Source organism: Corythoichthys intestinalis, chromosome 9 (assembly GCF_030265065.1).
Source record: "Corythoichthys intestinalis isolate RoL2023-P3 chromosome 9, ASM3026506v1, whole genome shotgun sequence".
Taxonomy (NCBI): Eukaryota; Metazoa; Chordata; class Actinopteri; order Syngnathiformes; family Syngnathidae; genus Corythoichthys; species Corythoichthys intestinalis.
Window position 1 is genome coordinate 39,899,055 of NC_080403.1, and position 22,748 is coordinate 39,921,802.

The 22,748-nt window shown below is 37.5% G+C and overlaps 2 protein-coding genes across 3 annotated transcripts in view; one reads left to right on the plus strand and one right to left on the minus strand.

Moving 5' to 3' along the window:
* Window positions 1–2,603: 2,603 nt before the first annotated feature.
* On the plus strand, window positions 2,604–15,047 carry r3hcc1 (R3H domain and coiled-coil containing 1; the record flags this gene model as incomplete). Its single annotated transcript, XM_057846527.1, has 7 exons — window positions 2,604–2,935; window positions 3,120–3,257; window positions 7,717–8,176; window positions 8,243–8,418; window positions 8,507–8,577; window positions 12,119–12,214; window positions 12,334–15,047. Coding segments are annotated over 7 exons (1,428 nt in total), but the record flags the coding sequence as incomplete, so codon positions are not given.
* Window positions 13,262–22,748, minus strand: part of loxl2a (lysyl oxidase-like 2a) — an 80,907-nt gene continuing 71,420 nt past the window's right edge. For both annotated transcript variants that reach the window (XM_057846526.1, XM_057846525.1), the window contains 6 exons: window positions 21,174–21,339; window positions 20,038–20,278; window positions 19,847–19,962; window positions 16,442–16,578; window positions 16,180–16,291; window positions 13,262–14,196 (listed from right to left, as the gene is read on the minus strand). In XM_057846526.1, coding sequence (XP_057702509.1) covers window positions 14,126–14,196; window positions 16,180–16,291; window positions 16,442–16,578; window positions 19,847–19,962; window positions 20,038–20,278; window positions 21,174–21,339 — 843 coding nt within the window. In that variant the 3' untranslated portion in view covers window positions 13,262–14,125. The remainder of the gene's footprint in view (window positions 14,197–16,179; window positions 16,292–16,441; window positions 16,579–19,846; window positions 19,963–20,037; window positions 20,279–21,173; window positions 21,340–22,748) is intronic.

Sequence of the window (22,748 nt, forward strand, 5' to 3'; positions counted from 1 at the left end):
CATTGGAAAATGAAATGAAACTCATTTTACACTGTTCCTTTTTTTGTTTTCATGTCTACATTCTCATTTTATTGTCGCATCCTTGCATCACATACTATTTTCATAGAGTAAAGTGACGCAAATGTTTTTTTTTTTTTTTAAATTATTGACACAGTTCACGCCGTCTGTAGGTATGTTATACTTCCTCATACCAAGTGTCAGTCAACCTTCCACTGAGCAAACCAATCCCTCCTCCGGTTAGATAGAGAGCTAACGTTTGAAAGAAATGGAATAAAGCCTGTAAATTGAGGGCAAACCAGTCCAAAACCTGGACTAAAACGCCACTACCTAGATTTAGTCAGCGTACAAAATAGGGCTCTGCGTTTCTGAACCTTGACCCAACCCCAGTTAAAAACCACTCATTTAGACCCTTTGCTGTGACACTCACATTTTTAACCTCCAGAGCAGTGGTCTCCAACCCGGTCCTCAAAAGTTCGCTGTGGGTGCAGGATTTCATGTCAACCAGACAAATGACACCACTTTACTACTTTTTCACCAATCTGGTGTTTTACAAGTGCAATCAGTTGATTGCAGTCAGGTGCTGCTTGTTTTAGCAGAAACCTCATTCGTTGGACTATCTGTGCTGGATCGGCAGGAACAAAAACCACGACCCACCGTGGGCCTTTGAGGACCAGGTTGGTGACCACTGCTCCAGAAAACGCAGGATCTCAACTAGTGCTGAAACGATTATAAGATTAACTCGAGTATTCGATTACAAAAATAATGTTCAAATTAAATTTTGCTGCTTCGAGTATTCGTTTAATTAAAGTGGCGTTGTAATGGTTTGTTTTGAAAGTGTTTGCTTTTAGTTTTATTGATTTGGGTGGATACACCTGCTTCCTGTTAAGACCAACGTAAGACAAGTTTCTGTTTGAGCTAATATGTTTATTTTATAGGTATGTTTAGCAGTTTTTTTTTTGTGGGAAAATGTGTTTGAACGATTTGTTTGCATTGTTAAAAAAACGTTAGCATTTAAGCTAGCGGACTTTAGCCAATTGTTCTTTTGCTTGACTTAGAGCCTCATTTTTTTGGTATCCCATTGTAAACAAAGCACAGGTATGTTAATTTGCTGTTTTATGTTAATATAATTTTATTGAAGTTTGAGCTAATATTTTTTTTATGCTTTCGTAATTTAGTTATATTTAGTGTTAGTCTTTTGTGGGAAAATATGTTTGAACGATTTGTTGATAGCATTGTCAATATAAAAAAAAAAAAAAAAGGCATATTATAGCATTTAAGCCAGCAGACTTTTGCGATGCAAGTTAACCAGTTCTTTTGTTGTACTTAGATCCTCATTCATTATTATTATTATTTTTCTTATACCGTTTGAAGCTAAGCACAGGTATTTTAATTTATTTTTAAATTAAAGTGCAATTCTGCATAGTTTGAAGAACCATTTGGGAGTTTTATTTTGTAATTGTATTTAATGCTCTTTTGAAAGTGCAATCTTTGCAAGCTTTTGTTTTACATCCCTAAAATTTATTCTGCCACACATTCATTGTTCCTAATCAGATTACTCGATTATTCGAACTAACGAATTGATAGATTAATCAACAAGTAAAATAATTGATAGCTGCAGCCCTGAACCATTTATTATGTTGAGATACTTTTTCACAAAAGGCTTTAACTGCTCCCTGTTAAGACCAACAACATAAGGTAAGTTTTTGTTTGAGCTAATATATACATATATATATATATATATATATATATATATATATATATATATATATATATATATATATTTTTTTTTTTTTTTTTTAATGCCTTTGTAATTTAGTTTAAAGGTATATTTAGTCATTTTTTGTGGGAATATGTGGTTGAACTATTTGTTAAGAATATTGTAAAAAGTCTTATAGCATTTAAAATAGCAGACTTTTGCAGCACAAGTTTGCCAATTGTCCTTTTGTTGTACTTAGATCCTCATTTGTTTATTCTTTTTTTTTTTTTTTTTTTTAATACCGTTTGAGGCTGTAAAAAAGTGTTGGCATTTTATAGCATTTAAACTAGTGGACTTTTGCCATGTGAGTTAGCCAACTGTTCTTTTGTTGCACATATGTCCTCAGTTATTTATTTTTCTATACCGTTTGAGCCTCAGCCTGAGGAACTAACTAGTTACTAGTTAGTTCGAATATTCAAGAAATCGGATAAGGAACATAAAAAATACCTGACCTGAGGCTCAGGTCAGGTATTTTTTATGTTCCTTATCCGATTTCTTGAATATTCGAACTAACTAGTTCATCGATTAATCAACTACTAAAATAATCGATGGCTGCAGCTCTAATCTCAACATTGGCTGAAGGTAATTTGAATGATTTTGGCAAATGGCCAAAATATAACAAATGAAAACCTGAAGTGAGTCCGACTACTTTCCGTACCCACTCTTTATTGTTGTAAAATGTGTACTGGACAAATTAAGACAGTGTAGTTGAAGCGGCATGGAAAATGAATGAATAATCGTTTCGTGGTTGTATTAATTTTGACGCTTCTCGTGTTCCGTTCTGTAGTCCGTACTGTAAATGGAGGTAAATACGCTACCAGCATTACAGCCGGTGAATTTCGACTAAAAAGTGCTCCTCAGACTCAGTCGTCCGCTTACACTTTTGAAATTTGTCAAGTGTTTTCTTTTGGATAAATTTCGAGAGCTACGTTTGTCATTACTTGCTTTTCAACATATTACTGTAGTGTTTGCCAAACATTTCCTAGCTTACCTCGCTCTCAGCGCTCTCAGCTGTTGTTGGCTCGCTTTCAATTTAGCCGGCTCATTAAATAATTTCATTTCGTTGGCCACACTGGCGTTCCCCTCCTACGATGGAGTTTTTCTCCCAAAGCAAGAAAATGAATTTATTCACCAGGTTTTGGATGAGCTCGAAACATACCAAAAGAGGTGCCCCCAAAGGTAAGTAAGACATTGATGTTTTCTAATGTATGTGTGAAGAAATAAATCATTAAATGTAACGAATTAATTTGCAAAGAAAAAAAACCCCAAACAACCCAATTTTTTTTTTTAAATCTGTGTTTGGCGTCTTCTAATCAAAATGACTCATGATGTTCCATTGGTTTGAACTCTGTGCCCCCTGTAGTGTACTCCTTTTCCCACCTTTACCCAGCAGACTACGATACCTGATCCACAAGACAATTGAGGACCTGCCTGAGCTTACCACGTTCTCAGTGGGTGAGAGCAATTGTCGTAAGGTGGTCGTTTGCCCTTCAGAGCTGAGGTACAACACAAGTACAGTATACAGTATGTCACATTAGATTAGTGCTTCTCAATTATTTTCTATTACGCATGGAATAACTAAATGTTTTGCCCCCACCCCCACCCCCAACTTTCTACCGCCACTGTAAATGCTATCGTTTGTCTATAAAATTATTATAAGCACATCTCTGCAAAACATTGTTTCCTTGTTAACATTAAAGAAAAAAATATTGATCAACTTACAATAAAGTCTGACTTTATTAACATTGTTTTTGTTTGTAACAAAAAATATAACCACGGACTTCATAACCTATTGACATGACACGGGAAACGGGGCCGATTCGTAGGGGGCCTATTTTCAAAAACTTCAAATTCAAACATTTTCAAAACCAAAGCTGCTACCGACCTAAAACCAAAACAGGCACCTTACTTTAGCTATATATGACTCTCCATGAGCAGCGGCATCAAAAATGTCAAAGTCGTTCCCGTATAAAATCCCGATTAATTATTTTTTATATAAGTATAACACAAGTTAAAATGACTATAAAAGTCAGATTTTACACTAGATGCACAAAAATCACCAAATGCAGAGATAATCACCTATATTTTCAGGATCAATAGCAGTATTCAACATATAAGTTTTTGACCAAAATAGCAATATATATATATATATATATATTTTTTTTTTTTTTTTATTTACTGCAAGTTTTCAACAGATAATAACTCACTCAATTTAACATCAGAAACTTAATACTTGAGGAAAACATGCAGAATCAATTATAAATAATATGTAAATAGATTATGAATAAATTCTATATACAATCACATCTTATTATCCAAAAGAATAGCCCTTTATTATCATTATACACTATATACTGTTAGCGAAAGAGGCTAGTGGCCACCTGACATAAAAACAGAGCTTTTCTGGCGAAAATTCTTGTGAATAAATGCTTAAATCCCGGAATTCTTCATTGATATGGATGTAAAACAGTCTCGATTCTTGGTTAAAAGCAAAGAAAACGTGCAGCTAGCATTAATTTACATATACGTGTCGAAGTACAATGCTACTCTGTTAGCGAATGAGGCTAGCGGGCACCTGATGTAAACAGGGCTTTTCTGGCGAAACGTCTTGTGAATAAATGCTTAAATCCCCGAATTCTTCGTAGATATGGACGTAAAACAATCTCGATTCTTGGTTAAAAGCAAAGAAATCATGCAGTTAGCGATTATTTTACGTATACTAGTATATGTCGAAGTACAATGCTACTCTGTTAGCGAATGAGGCTAGTGGCCGCCTGATGTAAACAGAGCTTTTTTGGCGAAAATTCTTGTGAATAAATGCTTAAATCCCCGAATTCTTCAAAGATATGGACAGTCTCGATTCTTGGTTAAAAGCAAAGAAACCGTGCAGTTAGCTTTTATTTTACGTATACTGGACTGTCTCAGGAAATTAGAATACACAATATTCTAATTTCCTGACTGTCTCAGGAAATTAGAATATTGTGTATTCTAATTTCCTGAGACAGTCCTGTATATATACACAGGACTGTCTCAAAAAATTAGAATATTGTGTATTCTAATTTCCTGAGACAGTCCAGTATATGTCGAAGTACAATCTTACTCTGTTAGCGAATGAGGCTAGCAGCTGCCTGACGTAAACAGAGCTTTTCTGGCGAAAATTCTTGTGAATAAATGCCTAAATCCCTGAATTCTTTATAGATATGGACGTAAAACAGTCTCGATTCTTGGTTAAAAGCAAAAAAAAAACGTGCAGGTAGCATTTATTTTGCGTAAATATTGCCAACTATGATGGTAGTCAGTTACGAAAATTAGCCGCCTCCATGTGTAAACAAAGAAGAAAATTCCTGCGAATAAATGCTTCAATCACTGAATTCTTTGTAGTTATGGACATAAAACTGTCTCGATTCTTTGTTAAAAGAGCAAAAAAAATGGGCAGTTAAGCATCTATTTTACGCATATACAGTATGTCGAAGAATGACGCCAATGCCGTAGCGGTTTCCATTCTCCCATTGATTTTTTTCACAACGTTTCAAAATGCATGCATGGTTCGAAAAATATAATATTTACCTTGAATCCTCGAACAAATCACTCCTGAGACAATCCATCCTTTTTATATGCATTACAGTTTCTGTAGTTCTTAAAAAATCCAAGCTTGAATCCAGCTTAGACATGAGCGTGTGCCGTCTTCGCCTGACAATACTAAATGAAACTCGGGGCCCCCTCTGATAAGGCATGACGCAAAGAATGACGAAGTGTCACGTCAATAGGTAATGAAGCCTATGATAAAACGCATCAATTGGCCTGAATCAATTTAAAAAAAAAAAAAAAAAGGCCAATTTTTTGACTATTTGATACTGTAAAAATTAAATTTCATAAAATCAATCATTGATCATAAATTCAAATTGATTAACAACATTAACTCAGAGCACAATATGCCAAACAAAAAAATAATAAAAAGGAGTGTCATCTGACCACTCATCTGACCAAAGCACACAGTCCCAGTTGAAGCCTGGGACCGTGTGTATTTTTGTGTGAGACCAAGATTGAGCTTTTTGGCAACAAACACTCTAAGTGGATCTGGCGTGCCATGAAAGATGTGCATGCTGAAAAGCACCTCATACCCACTGTGAAGTATGGGGGTTGGTCAGTGATGCTGTGGGGCTGTTTCGCTTCCAAAGGCTCTGGGAACCTTGTTAGGGTGCATGGCATCATGAATGCTTTGAAATACCAGGACATTTTAAATCAAAATCTGATGCCCTCTGCCCGAAAGCTGAAGATGGGTCGTCACTGGGTCTTTCAACAAGATAATGACCCCAAACATATGGCCAAATCTACACAGAAATGGTTCACCAGACACAAAATCAAGCTCCTCCCATGGCCATCTCAGTCCCCAGACCTTGTTTTGTTGGCAAAAGTGGGTTGTACAAAGTATTAACACCAGGGGTGCTAATAATTGTGACACACATTATTTGATGTCAAATAATTGTTTCTTTATGTGGGATTTTTTTTCCCATTGAATGAACGCACTTCTATTGAAGGTTGGATTTTTCTTTTTTTTCCATTAAGGTCCCATATTATTTGAATTAAAAAAAAATATTAGAAGCTAAAAAGCACATCTTTTTCAGGGGTGCCAATAATTATGGAGGGCACTGTATGTTCTTTGTTTACAGGACTTACTTAAACTAACCAACATAGTCCTACATTTTTTTTGTAAAACCTCCAGCACACATCAACAATTTAGAGAGGGCCTGTAAGACAGTAGTGTCCAAACTACAGCCCACTGCCCAGTTTTTATTGAACCGAACAGATTATGAAAGTATCATTAAATATGGTCAACACGTGTATCTTAAATTCAGCCTACATTGTGTTGTACTTTTCATAGTATATATTTAATATTTCTATAGTTGCGTGTTTATTAAAAAACTGGTGCTTGCTATTCGTCCCAAAGGTTAGACATAAGAAGTCTTCAGGATATCTGGTTAGAGCCCATAAAACAAGCTCTTAATCATAAACCTCTTCACTTAGCTGCATAAATTCATTAGTAAGCACATTGATAATAATCCCAGACAGACCTTTAGATTGTCTATCTCGTTGGACACATTGAGCAGGTTATATAGTCACCTTGTATTTATTCTAGTGGGCTATTATATACAGTGCATATACTACATACAGTATTTGCGTTATGGGTTTGAGTCCCGCTGCTTACAGTTTACTTTGTCATTTTAAAAACTTTGTCCATAATTTCTTGCAGCCAATCGGAAGTAGCAAAAGCGCCATTTTGGTTCCCCGTGTATTCAAAAGTTGGACATGCAGTTTGAAATGGTGTAGCTTTGTGAAGCAGTGACGATAACTGCAGAAAGGGAGAACACCAGCATCTGTCTTTGACAGAGAACTTGCCTCAAATGTAGAAATGTCAAGGTGTTTTAAAATAACCGTCATTAACATTGTCTTTCCCCTGTGTTCTTTAATTTGGAACAAATCTGGGCTAGTGAATACAAGCAAGAAAAAGGGGCCTAGACAAGAAACGGCAGCAAAATGCTTTTGAAGGTGTACAGTTTCCATACTTAAACATGGGATCGCATATGCGACATTAGGAAATTATTTTGTCAGCGGCTGTAACGTTTCCCAATGCAAAATATCTGTTATAGATGTATGCAGGTGGATGGATTATACTGAGGATTTTGGGGTTTGTAACATTATGGTAAAGTAGGTTGCTCATCATTTTCGTTTCTTCATCCGATCCAAATGTTTGTAATCCATACATAGTTAATATTATGTTTTACATTTTTCTTGAATGAGTCTCATTTTGCCGGTCAATTGAATTTATTTTAAAAGTTCTATTGTGTTCTTGAATTGTGAACATTTTTTCAGACTAAAAATATAGACAAGTATGAGTAATGTTAGTAGGGTTTTTTTTTTCTTTTTTTAACACAGTATTTGTAAGGACTTTTGTCTCACAGAGGCGAGGCTCAAGAAGAAGACATTGACACAGAGAGCAACTCCAACTTGGATGAAGAAGCTGTAAGAAGTAGTGAACGTAAATCTTCTAGCCAGTCTCGAATCAGAGCACCCAGGAGGCCAGACAAGGCACTTTACACCCCAAGAGCTGCTCGTCAGAGTCAGTTGAGCCAAGACTCTGAAGTATCCGTAGATGTCCAGCAGCCAACCACTTCAGCCTCCATCACTAGTCTCTCGAACGCCTGTTCCTCCTCTGACAAAAAGTCATCACTTGTATTAAACAGCGAGTCCCTACCTCCTACAACAGATGGCCCCCTTGCAAACAACACATTTATAGAAGGGGAAGCAAAGTTGTCATTGAGTGTACAAAAGGAAGACTTCACACTTTGCTCCCTGAGTGAAATGAGCTTGGAGGACGATGCCACTGAGAACGAAGGTGTCAGATGCAACCTGATGGAAGAGGTCGGACTACTTTTGGTGCTTTTAGAGACGTTCCTTTGCTTATGTTTAATGCATTCACACCCTCAGATCAAGACACACCTGAAAGAAACTGTGACTTTCAACGTGCAGCATGTCGTGGAGGATTACTCCACGTATGAGAATGTGCTCTTCAACCCTGATGGTTATGACCACGTTATCGAGATCTACGATTTCCCTGCTTTGCTTAAAACAGAGGACCTCTTGGATGCCTTTGCCGAATACAGGTGGGACATTCTTCTCTTGTCAATCCTAGAAATGTAACAGTGATTATGGATCAAAGAATTTAAAGCAGTACTTTCCTCATTATATCAGTGATGGTGGAATGAAGATCATGTGGGTGGACAACACACACGCTTTGGGCATTTTTGCCACTGAGACAGCAGGTGAGATGAATATTTTAACAGGAAAATAATTTGCAAGATGACTGACAGACAACAGAAAAATGGCTATTTACAATTGAACAATACAGTGGTACCTCAAGATACAAAATTATTTCGTCCTGGAATGGCTTTCTTTTGATGATTTTTTTTTTTTTTTTTGTATAATGAATCGCGTTTGACATGTAAATCGCCTAATTCATTCCAAGCACGACTAAAAAACCAGCATTAAATGTTATAATTTATAATATGCTAAAATTTTGAATAATTAAAGTGCATATGACATGACAAAAAATCTTAAGTAGCATTATTTTTGGAATTAAAATCATATTTTGAGACTATTCAACTATATACAACAATTTGGCTAAGCGCCTATGACAAGAAATGCGTCTGTTTAGCTTCTCCTGTTATTTTAGCGCTCTGCCGCCTCCATCTTGGTGATGATCTCAGACAATGAGCGATTTCAGCGGATTTAGCATTGAGCCCAATGGAGGAAGAAGCGTTTTTAAGTGATTCTGGTTCAAGTGTGGATTTTTCGGACGATATTGTTGATCCAGTGGAAGTATGTGACATACAGCCATATATGTTTGAGTCGTATTTGGAGGTTGAGAAAGATTTAGAATGAGGAAAAGGCGACAAAGACAACAAAGACGAGGCTGGTGAATAGAGCAGAATGCCTGGGCAACACAAAATGTCATAATTTTTAAAAATCTCTCTACTACAATATTTCCACTGGACATTTGTTGTATCTACTGTATTTTTCCCCAATTGGTAAATAAATGGAATGGTCATGACAAATAAGTCTTGTGCTAAATGGAAGATGAAATATTTAGAAAAAATATTCAGTACGACAGGGCTAAATTCCTGCATAATGGTCAAAACTGCAGACTTCTTAAACCTCCCTAAAGGTATTTTATGCCACCGGAGTTAGTCCGGCGTTTGTCATTTCCCTGACCCGGCTTCGGAGACTGAGGAAAAAGCGTAAACTAAACAGGAGGCATGAGAGCTAGGCTACATGCTAACCTGAACCGAGAGGCTGTTCCAAGTCTCTTCCTCGCCTTTCGAACATGGCAAATCACACAAAACTACCCCGACTCATGTCACACACACGGCGGCGGGAGTGATTGCCTTCACCAATCGGCCAGCCTCCAGCGGCATGCAACTTTCAGTGGACTATTACAGCTTGTCATTCCCCTGCTGCGGCCCCGGCAAGCAGTCCTGTGGGATTGCTCATCGCCGAGGACACAGCAGGGGAATGAGGGCTGAAAATGGCTCATTCTCGGCGGACAAACCGGCTGACATCTGACGGCTTGTCACACGCCACGGTTGCCGCCTGATGAAGGCAAGCACACCCTGCTTCACTGGCCGAGAACCGGCGGCTTGTCGCACGCCATGATCGCCGGCCGATAAATGCATGCATGCCCTTCTTCACTAGCCGATGGCAAGCGTCGTCACCCACAAAATACAAGTCACCTCCTTATTAAAAAATGTGCCATGATCCCAGTATGTGACATAATATAAAACATGTAGCCGTCCAATGGTCCCTCGATTGTTGGGACTTTTTTTGCCCATTCTTCGCGATGAACAGGATCGTTTGGAAAGCCAAAAAGGCTTACACCACTCTCCCTGGTGTAGCAACAAAAGCCTGCAGCACATTGGGCTGGCGTGTTGCGAAAAAAAAAAACAAATTAATCCACTAAATCGGCTGAATCCGCAGTCCTTATCAATACAATAATGTGACTGTATAGTGAAGATGGTCTCATTCTCTGACATCACATTTTCCTTCTTCCTCAACTGTAGACTCTGGCCGGAAGTTACTCATTTTCATGGCGCGGGATTAAAAAAGTTGAATGTATCGATCGCTTCCACACATATCCAAGCATTCCATTTCATTCAGGAGCATAAAATACCGCGTGTAATATGAAATAAACATGCTTTCTTGTGTCATATGCACTTTAAATCTGCCCAACCTAACCATTTATACCTGTAATCAAGTACAGTAGATAATAGAACACAATGCCAAAAAAAAGATTATACGAAAATGTGGAACGTTGCCTTTTGAGTAAGGTGTTTTTATTTTGGCGCTAGCAGTTTAGAGCACGTAGTGCTTTAGACTTGCGCACCTGAAGAAGGACGCATTTACGAAGGCAATGAAGAACACATTTAGGCCTGCGAAGAACTCACGGACCCAAGTTAATGAGAAAAAGGGAAAAATGCCACTCCAAGCCTCTGTAATTCTTTTGGATGATGTGCAGATGTTGGCTAATGCATGCTAACTGTTTGCATAGGTGTTACTTCTTTATTAGCTGCTAATTAAAATAGCAGATTTACATTGCTGTGAATCTGTCATTGAGGACGAGACGATTTATTTCATTTTCATTTTTCACTCTGTAAATCGTTCATGTCAGGAACAGCTCAATAAAGGCAGCAAAACAAACCGACTTCTGGCACCATCCTAGCTCACGGACTAACTTAGACTGAGCGTCTTAGCGAGGAATTTAAAAATTTTCTATAAGCGTAATTTACGTATCTTTTATAGTATGTATTATTTTTCCTAACCTGAATAATTTTTGGGTAATATATAGTTGTGCTGCAACTATTAATTGATTAACTCGAGTAATATGATTAGAAAAAAGCTTCGAATCAAATTTTGCTGCTTCGAGTATGTTTAATTAGAGTGGCGGTGTAATGTTTTTTTTTTTGTTTTTTTTGTTTTGCTTTTTTTTAAAGTGTTTTGACATGGACTTAATAACCAATTATAAAGTCAATGGTTTGCATTTAGTTTTATTGATTTGGGTGGATACACTGCCTTTTAGTGGCAAGAGTGAATATGAAATAACTCATTTAACATGGCTGAATCCAGCTGCTCCAAGTTAAGACCAACATATGGTAAGTTTTTATTTGAGCTATTTTTTTTAATGCATTCGTAATTTAATTTATGGGTATACTTAGCCATTTTTGTGGGAATATGAGTTTAAACGGTTAGCAGTTGCTAAGAGCATTGTAAGAAAAAAAAAAAAACATTTTATAGCATTTAAGCTAGTGGACTTGCTATGCAAGTTAGCCAATTGTTCTCTTGTTGTACTTTCATTTATTTAACTTAAGCTAAAGTATTTTAATTTATTTTTTTAAATGAAAGTTTTTGTATTCACATTTAATGCTCTTTTGAAAGTGCCATCTTAGCAAGCCTTTGTTTTACATCTCCTAAAATTTATTCTGTAACGTATTAAATGTTCCTAATCCTATTACTCGATTATTCGTACTAACTAGTTGATAGGTTAATCGACTTACAAAATAATCAATAGGTGCACCTCTAATATAAAGCGAAAAGGTGTCGGAAAACCTTTCATAAAATTAATTTTTCGCGTAGTGAAACTTTCGTATCTCGAGGTACCACTGTATTACATCTCTTGCATTGCTATATGAATGAGTTTGCTCATTCAACTTACATTCACTATGAGAAAAAAAGAATATTGTTTATTTGAATCAGTTTACATGTCTAAAAAATATTGTAACGTTATAAAAGTTGCTGATTTATATGATACAGCCATCCATGCCCTCTCCATCTGCCACCCACTGATGAAGGCCCGAACACTAGCCGAAGGGAGTAAAAAGGCCAAAGCGAAGGCCGTTAGACGATTAGGTGGGACTTTCCTTTCTAATAATAAATACAGATTACACAGTATATTCATCTTTTAAGTTTTCCGCTCTTTCATTAAAAGGGTGTAGAATTAATGAATCAGCATTGATTGTGTTGTGCAGAGTTCATCCAGCCGGTGAAGGAGCGTCCGAAGACGGACAGTGCTGTTGCTAGGCGAATGGTCACCCGTGCCCTGGGCCTGAATGGACGAAGGCAGTGGTTCAAAGAAAAAGAGTTGGCAAATACAGGTGAACAAACTACAAAAAGTACGAAGTGACATGTGATAAATAAGTATGGTATTTTATTCATTAATCAAAGTTCAAAAGTGTTATTTTTGATTGAATTGACTTAAACTGAGTGTCCTAAATGCTTATTCATAAAAATTAACAATATGTTTTACATTGGCGTAAAAAATATACAGTATATGTCACATATTACCGTAACTTAAATACTGTACACATCACTGTCCTAAGAAGAGGATACATTTCCCCAAAATATTGTCAATTGCTTTTTGAGAAACATAATTTTGTTACAAGAAAAGGGTATACAGCAAGACTCCTGTAATATGAAGCCTTTCAAGAATAATACTGCAACGCCGGGGGTTCAACACAGCAACAGTAGAAACAGGGTAATAACTAAAGTATTTTTTGTGTGTGACTTGCTTTTTTACTGTTAAGTTCCTTGTTTTTTTGTTTTGTTTTGTTTTTTACTAAATGTCGTAGACAAATGACCTGTTTTAGAGTACTGATACGCGTTTTTTTTAAGTTTGCCTTATGAGAAATGTGCCGTCAGTACCTTGCACTGTAAAAAAGAAAGCATTTCATGTTGTCTTGGGTTCTTTATATATGCAGTATATATTTTTTAAACGTTCAACGCTGTATCTGTAATCACAGAAACTGCTGTGCTTTTACTGTATTAGACAAGATGTCTGTCATTTCAGTAAAATCAGTTAAAAGCAAATGAGCAAGGAATAACTCACACCCTTATAAAAAGGGATTTTTTCACATTAACAAGACGGCAACAAAATAATTTTCACTCAGACACTTTTGAGGCTTTGCCACAGTTCCTGACAGCAATAATTTAATGGAAGATGAGGGGATTATACACAGATGATGGACAGCATTTGTAAACTGAAAACAAACAGTCAATAAATAAAACATTTTGAAAGTCAAGTATTTGAGATTCAGAGTCCTTGGTAGAAGACACAAATACTTTGATTTGAGTAAATTGCGTTTCATGAAATTCCTATAACAAAATAATGGAATTGTGTTCGATTATCTGAAAGCTGTTCATGTAGAATGTTAATTAAAACCCCTCAAATGTTGGAAACAGTAGGAGCAGTATGATGTTCATTTGGCTTCTACTGACATTAGGGAACATCTAAACATAATGTTGCAACAAAATGTTTTTTTCTTGTACTAAACAGGTGAAGGTTTCTTGTACTGACCACTCAAAGGTAACTGTTAGCACAACATTCACAAACATATTTGGCAACAATTTTTCCCTGAAATGTTCATCAAAAAGCACCATTTTTAAAATATACATTTTTACAAAAGCACCACAAAATAAGAGCTCTACTGCATGTGGTGTATAGATTGAATAATTTACGGGATCATTTTCCTCACAGTCACTTTGAAAAAAATATGTCTGCTTTTTACCTCTTTGTCAGCTTATCAACAATAAAATAAGATTTTGTAGACATTTACGTCTATACAACGCATGCTGTAAAAGAGACTTTCTGTGAATTTAAGAATTTAATACTACATTATGCACACTCAAATGTCATTAAATGTGCCATTTATCCATTTGCACTTGTACTCTAAGTCCCACGTTCTTAGCTATAGCATCCCTCTTCTCCTTTAGTGGTTGTGAGACACTCCTCTGTGCTTCATTTGCATCCTTCCATAAGTCTGTCTACCTGTGCGAAAGTTGATTGGTCAGCAATCCAGGAAATGAGTCGTCTGTTTCTGAGCTGCGCGAGCCACCTGTGGTTTCAGAAACGCCGAAAATTAGCACACCAGTATACATAGTAGTTCATTGTGCACAAAATGACATTTGTAAAGAAAATTAACAGACACTAAAAACGTTTTGCTGATTTCTTAAGAAAGAAATGGGCAAGTTTTGACTTATTTTCAATCTACAGGTCTAGTTGCGTAATTTTCGTACTGAAATGTGCACCTCACTATAAGCCGCCACCCACTAAATTTGACTCAAAAATGGAATTTGTTCATACATAAGCCACACCGAACTATAAGTCGCAGCTGTCCTCACTGTTTTTTTGGGATATGTCCACCAAAAGATATTAACCGGTAACACTTTATTCGACAGTGGCATCATAAGACATAAAATTTTGTCACTAACTCCATTTATGTACAGCTCAGATCTTTTACATCCATTCAAAAGTGAGATAATTTGCCGGTGACACTTAGTGACATCTGTCATAAGCATTCATTAATGCTCATGATGATGTCATGTCATAATTATGACTGTCTTATCACGCCACTGTCAAATAAAGTGTTACCTAATAACCCAAATAAATATACAAATAAGCCGCACTGGACTATAAGCAGCAGCATTCAAAATGAGGGGAAAATGAACAGTAGTGGCTTATAGTCTGAAAGTTACGGTGTATAAATTGCCTTTGATAGCCTTTTTACCCACAAATAAGGCCGCCATGTAGTCACATCACTTAGCCAGGGTGCTCCAGTGCGCTGGTTTATTTTGTACAGTGGCACCTGTACCTACGAAGTTAATTTGTTCCAGGACCTTGTTTGAAAATTGAAATGGTCGTATGTCGAGCAGAATTTTCTCATAAAAATACATTATAATTCCATTAATTCTTTCCACAGCCTGAAAACCTACACGAAAGACTTAATATATACTCCTGGTACTATTGCAAATAGCAATTACACAGAGCAAAACAAATAAATTATGAATAGGAATCTGAATAATAATACAACAAAATACCTACGATAATGTAATGAATCGGGTTCTAATGTGGAGGATGTGTTTTGCGTGGTGTACCTGAACGCACCGCGTGGCTAACTTGACAGTGAGAGAGGGACTTTTTATTTTCACTTTGTTCAGCCGTGGTGGACAGTAGGCGTGTTGTGTTGCACAACTTCTGAAATAAATGATTAAAAACCTGACGGAGCTGGCGATTTTTTTGGCGATGTTACAATACTAATAATTGTCACCTTAAAAAGACTGGAGAACGGAGGTCGGAGGAGAACCGTCGAGATTGTAGACATTCTACGGCTGTATTGTCAAGCCAGTTTACGGACGCGCCCACCAAGCTCATATTTTTCTGTCATTTCCATCTTCATTTCAATGTGAAGGCACATTTTTTCCTTTTTTCACCAGCTGCACTAACATTCTTGGTACACATGTTGATTTCTCTTACAAGAAAATTCTCCGTGCGTCCATCTTGCATTAAAACAAAGAAACTGCGGTGCTGTCATAAATCATTGCATCTCGAGCATGTCGTCGGATGTAGAAAAAAATGGCGAGTCAAATTTTACGTCGGATGTCGAAAAGATCGTGTGTCGAAGCGATCGTATGTCGAGTTAACACTGTATTCTATTCATATCTGTATTTAGACTGGTCTTATTCAGTGTTTGTTGGTGTAAATGTGAGAGAGTGTTCCTATTCAACTTTTTCTACAGGCAAAAATTCAACTGGCTGTAATCTCGACAAGTGGGGCATTTTGAAAAGATGAAGTACACGTGTGCGATCAGCTAGTATAGTATTCAAAACTTGAAGTTGTAACTAGTGGGATTTGACGGTAAGCTTGGCTTTCACCAATCATAGCCAGATTTTACTATAAGGATCAGTTCTGTGCAAATGAAAAAGCATTTTTCCCCCTCACATTAAGTAATATGCGAATTTCCAATAAACCGTGTTTTTACTGGTGAAGTAAGGTTTGTATTGTCTTAATCACGTTTGATTTGATGTAGCAAAGAGCTCACCTATTTGACAGTTGTACATCCAGACACGATTTCCATCAAAGCGGCTGCGGCACTTCATTATGTTGTTGGTGTAGTCGGATTCTGCAACCTCATAGTTTGGGTTTATCACAACCTGAAAAAGCACCCAATCTCATTTATTGTTCAGTATTTGTGCCAGCAATCATGCCATATAGGTATGGGCTTAGACAACTAATTATAAACCGTTTTATCAGCATTGTAGTGCCCGCAAGACTACATCAAGGACCAGCATGTTTTGTATTACCTGGAGGATGTAGTCGCCAGGAGGAACATCTGTGATGTCGATCCACTGGCAGTCAATGTCATGTCTGTAGGTATCTGAACAGCCCACTGTGATGCCCTGAGCGCCAAAGTTGGCACATTCATATTTCTTCTCAATGCCTGTCAGAATTAAAATCGATGTTAGCCATCATTTGTAAGAGTTCTAAAGTCGTGGTGATGATAGTTTTCATCAGTGGTTTATTGGTTGAAGTTCTTGGCTCATTAAGGGGTGTTAATTCAAATGGCTACTACTAAAGTATTTTTACGGACTAGTAGTCCAGTACGGAGTTGAACAGTTGTTGTTTTTTTAATATGACTGTGTTTGATTGTAATAAATCAGTCTCTGTTGTTACCAGATTGTATTTGAACGACAGTTGTTACTTGTGCCATAAGGCAAAGCAAGGCAAATTTGTGTATCGCACAATTCAACACAAGGTAATTCAGAGAGATTGAGAAATGGAAATGGAAACGCAAAAGGATATCTGAAAATCACAGTAAAAATCAGCCAGACTGTTAAAAACAAAAGCTATTAAAATAGGTAACGGCGCAAGTTGTACATTACAGATTTGGAGAGTAATGGCATTTGAGCACACCTCAGATCTTCAGGTAATTCGGTCCATTGTTGCGGAGCATTATAACTGAATGCCTTCTAATCCTTCTTGGTTCTTGTTCTTGGAACACACAACAAACTGGTTCTAGATGACCTAATGTGTCTAAATCAGTGGGTCTTAACCCAGCTAATTGTAGCGAACCCCACAAGTTTCACATGTCGATTCACCCAAGCATTTTTTTTTCAAATTCAAAACCGATATATCTAACCTAGCAGGCTAATAAATTAGCAAATTTCCGTTCAAAATTTGACACCACGCTACCCATTGGTCCGTTGTATTCCCATATAGCAGTGCTTCTCAATTATTTTCTGTTACGCCCCCCCAAGGAAGACGTAAATGTTTCGCGCCCCCCTAAACTCTGCCGCCACTGTAAATAGTATCATTTGTCTATAAAATTACTATTATAAATACGCATCTGCCTAACATTGTCCTTTTTTTCTAATAAAGAAAAAAAGTAACATAGATCAACTTATAATAAAGTATAACTTTATTAACATTGTTTTCTTTGTAACAGAGAAGACTTGACGCGCATCAATTTGCCTGAATTAAAAAAAAAAGTCACATCCAAACTGTAAAAAATACACTCAAGGTACATTTTTTACCATTTGATACAGAAAAATAAAATGTAAATGTAATAAAATCAGTAAATAATAACAAATTAAAATTGATTAGAAACATTCACTCATGAGGACAATATGCCAAAAAATCTGACCGAAAAAACAAAACTGAATAAAAGAAAAAAAGAGTGTCCTTGGACAGAAGGACAGTTTTTATTTTTGCTGCTCACAGTATTTACTTCCTTGTGGTGTGGAGTTATTTTGCAATGAGCATGCTAACAATGCTCACTGGTTTACTGATATAACACTGACAAAGCAGGACGATTGTTGGCAATATTCGGCACGTTTTCACTGAAAAACAATCGAGCTGCTTATCAATGAGATTGGGGTCTAATGTCTTTAAGTGGCGTCTTAATTGATTTGGCTTCTGGCTGTCCGCTATAATTATTTTTAGACACAGTAAACAGTGGTCTTTCCTCATTACCCACTGTATTAAAAGTCCAAGCTAAAAGGCAAACGGCACGAAAAAAGCGCATTCTCGGCAGCCGAGGTAGAACCGTAGGTGAGGGCGGTCGTCGTGACGATCCCAAGCCGAAAATGGCACTTCTCGGGCGGCGACGTGAAAACCGGACAATAAAGTGGGTTGCTGCGTGAGTGAGTCCGGTCGGAAAACGGCTTTCGAAAACGGCGGCGGCACACTGCTCTTCATATCTGATTTCTGTGTGTGTTGAGTGCTCTTCCTTAGTTAAAAAATACTGCGCGCACTCTGAAAATGAGAGCGCCACTGCCACCCACTGAGTGGATGTGCAAGTACACTTTATTCCAGTATGGCAAAAAATTTGAGAAGTACTGCCATATAGCAAGTGCGAGTCAACCTTCCACTGAGCAAACCAGTTCCTTCTCCCATCAGATCGCGGAATAGCAGTTAAAAGAAATGGATTAAGCCTGTAAATTGGGAGCAAACCAGTACAAAACATGGTCTTAAAAAGCCACTTTGCCTAGATATATTCAGCGTATGAAAATGGGGTTCTGCGTTTCTTACATTTGCCGAACCCCTCAGGTTTGTCGAACCCTGGTTAAGAACCACTGGTCTCAATGTTTCAGAGGGATCAAGCAAATCCAGCATGTATTTTAGTTCAAGGCCATTAAGTATGTTCTGGACTACTATTACTACTTGTAGCAGTAAAATTTTATAGTCAATTCTTTGACTCACTAAGGGGTGTTATGATCAGATATGTCAAATGTGGCACCTGAAATCTAGTTATACCAGAACTGATTATTTGGCTGCGTAATCCTTCTGACGAACATATTTTCAGTTCTGTGGTGTGGCTGAAATCCAGCTCTGCTTGGCTGCAGACTTTTTTCTGTGCTTTAACCAGTGTGGCATGTCATATGTCATCATTACTTCTTCCTTCCTGACAGTCTTTTTGTTTTTATTGGGGAGTCGCAATTAGTTTATTGGCGTAAATGAGTTTGCTAGCTATGGGGCTATGTAACAAATACAGTACAATTTATCTGTTAGGTAAGAGAATACCAGTTTCATACTTTAAGGACTGTAATTACATTCTAAAAAGACTCATTTTAACCACTTCAACTAGGAAATATCTAACCTTTTGTGATGTGGCATTGCAACATTTTTAGAGGGGCTGCATATTTTTGACAATATGTATACTGATTTTATTGACTTTTCAAGTTTTTTCCAATTTGTTTTGCCAATTCTGATCTGGTAGCGATATATATACCCCAGTATAAATAATGCAACCAGTGATTTTTTTTTTTTTTTATTAAAAAGAGCCCTGCTGGTACCTCCTCAGAAAGTGCTCTGTTTACAAATATCCCACGATGCTCTGTTACAATCATTAGTTTCTAAAGAGCAATAGTCTCAATCAGTGGACATATTTGCCTAGTGGTTTGATTTACAGTAGCCAAAAAGCACATTACTGAAAACGCACGACTCATGGATCGGATCCTATCTTGTGACCAAATCCGATACTGTCTGATACTCCAACAATAGCCGTATCGAGAAATCACTAATATGTATGAGTTTAATGGATTGAAATCAACAAAGTTATGTACCAGTATATTTGACAGCTTGAAACTTTTTGGACATTTATTGTCCTTTGAGCTAGTTTAATAAATGTCATTGTTGCCTATGACTATAATTCAGGAAATAAGACTTTATGTTTTAGCTCATCTTTAATGAAGACTAGATTACTGTACCTTCTTCGCAACGAGTGTCCTCCAGACAGAAGCTGGCTTTGTGACCCTCTGCCACTTTGGTTCCATTCAAATTCATCAAGTCATAGTGGGTGAACACCTCCATACTGTGGAAATGCCTATATAGATAGAAAAAAATTGTGTAAAAGACCCTTGATTCAGAACGGAACAGCAGTTCGTGTTACAGCTCTTACCTGTGGCATTCATGCCAGGTCCAGGATTGATGCCCAGCCTTTGGCCTAAAGTCTGACTGGCCATTGTTATGTATCTGGGAGGAGAAGCGCAGCAGTCGGCGGTAAGAATTTGGGTCAGCGTTGTCGGCACTGCTGGACAGACACTTCTCCTCCTGGGCACACTGCAAGGCGTACATAGGTCTGTCTTCTAGGTATGCAGTCTGCTCCACTGCTTGGGCGTTAAGGACCAGGTCAGGGGCCGCTAGATGGGAAACAGTAACACCATTAACATGTGTTCGCGAACCATGTGCATTTAAGAAATTCGACACATTTAGCCGTGCTAGATTAACATAATGCTGCAAATACAGTGATCCCTCGTTTTTGGCGGTTAATGGATAATGGGGACCAAAACCCGCTGCGATAAGTGAAAAACAGCAAAGTAACGTTTTTTTTGGTGTGTGTTTGTTTAATGTATTTATTCAGATTTAGCATTGGAAAGCGATACATATAAGACATGTTTTTTCCCACTTTTTTCCCCCCAAAGTATAATTAAAACAAAATGTATGTATATATATACAGTGGGGAGAACAAGTATTTGATACACTGCCAATGGGAAAACCCATTGAAAGTGTATCTAATACTTGTTCTCCCCACTGTATATATTTAAAAATGTTTTTTAAGCAATTCAAATGTAATAATTCTGATAGGTTTTAAATATGTTACTCCCACCGAATTATTTTTAAACAAGAATAAGGAGATAAATGCTTTTCTTCATTAAATGCTTCATTGAGTGAGTCCACTCAAATCCACTCAAGCTGTTCACTTACAATGTTTCCACAGCAACTGTTTAACAAGCTAAACGATGATTGACGCATGCAGTGCTGTGAAGTTTCGGCTTCGAAGCATCTATGGCAAAGTCAGGCTTAACGTCTGTCAATCATCGTAAACTTTAATAAGCAACTCCAGGGCACTGCCAGACCAAGAAAAGAAGCAGGAGGGAAAGAGACAATACGTGACCGGATCAGGACAGCTCATCTGTATTTATTCTTTTTTTTTTTTTTTTTTTTTTTTTGAAAAAAAAATCGCAGTGGACTGAGGGCGCGAAGTGTGAAATAGCGAGGGATCACTGTATAGTTGTTAAATAGACCCTTCCTTACTCAGAGTGCAGGCAACTCCAGCAGCAAAACGTCCACCCCCTTTAGGGCATTGAATGTGTTTCCCATGATGTAGGCACTGATCCAGAGTCAGCTCAGTTCCTGAACATCTAACTCCACTCATCACAATAGTATCAGCTGTTGCATCGCTTTGCCAGTACCACGTTTCCTGATAACAAAGAAGCACAGCACACTTTACATAAGTTGACAGAAGACTTCAAGCCTGAGACAGCAATATCATTTTACGATACATGACATTTACAGCTACATTTTTAATAACCTAGCCTGACATGAGCCACTGCATTTTTCATTGGCACACACTAATAATGGCATGGATGAAAAACACAATTTAGCTTACTTCCTGATTAGTGGTGACTTGAGGCATAAGCAAATTAAACGACTACTTGCGTTCCTTTTGGAATTTCGATGGCCCCTCAAAACCAGGAGGAACACATTTAACATAGTCTAATAGCATTTAACATTCAATTTGACTTGACTTTGTTAATGTCAATAGAAAATATAAATGTACCTGCTAAGACTTGTTTCTGTTGAAATGGTTATAAATGACAAGCAATTATATGATTAGATTATTTGAAGCCTTGATCCAAATCCGTCCTTGATACACACTGTGAAGTAGCTTTAGCTGTGTTAATCATTGAGTTTTTGTTAAATAACTAAACATCTGTGCAATAGTTTATCTGTTAAATGTTGAGCTAATGTGCAGAAAAGCATGACTCACCTGAAGTCAGACATGATAAGTGCGGAAACGTTTTAAGCCTTACCATTATCTCACTGCTAAATGTTCTGCCATGAGGCAATGCTAATCGCAAAGTATAGGATAGGCGTAACGAGGGTATCTGTTGTCCCCAAAGTGCTGACTCAGCCTATTTCTCGACCACATGGAAAGCCCTTTAAACAAGTCAAACTTTCCAACATGACTGATGTGGGAGATTTACAACAGAAAGTCTGACGGAAAAGAAATCTTCGTTTGCACGTGAGTTAAGGGATAGGGACAGGCAAGCTGTATGTCTCAGTGGCAATTTGATGTCATTTATTCCATCTGTTAAAGGTGTGCACACGCTGTTGCATTTAAAATCCAGACAGCCAAAATTGAGCAAGATTGCATCCTTAAGGCAAGTGGAATTGCTTTGTTTGTCAACCAGAGTAAACGTTGCAAGTTTCCCTTTAAATCTAAATGCACGTGAAAAGACTTAATAGAAATTCCGCATCAACAAGTGAGGCCCTCACACTGATCAGTTGACGTTCCACTGGCTTACAATCAGTAGCAGTTGGACAATTTGAAAATGTTTTATATTGACTGTCACAGTAGATCAAAAAAATAGGCAGAAGTTTCTTGCTGCTAAATACTTGAGTGTAAGACTGCAACAACTAATCGATAAAAGCAATTAATACATTAGTTTCCAACCCATTTGATAATCGAATTTTGTCGGCAGCTATGAGCAGTCCTGTTTGGGTCCTTGTTTGTGTGCAATGTGAGGCTGCGTGCGCGCCAGTGATTAGAGCAAGAGCGAGAGAGTCCACTGCTACACTCGGGTTGGGTTGCTGAATCAGTAATAT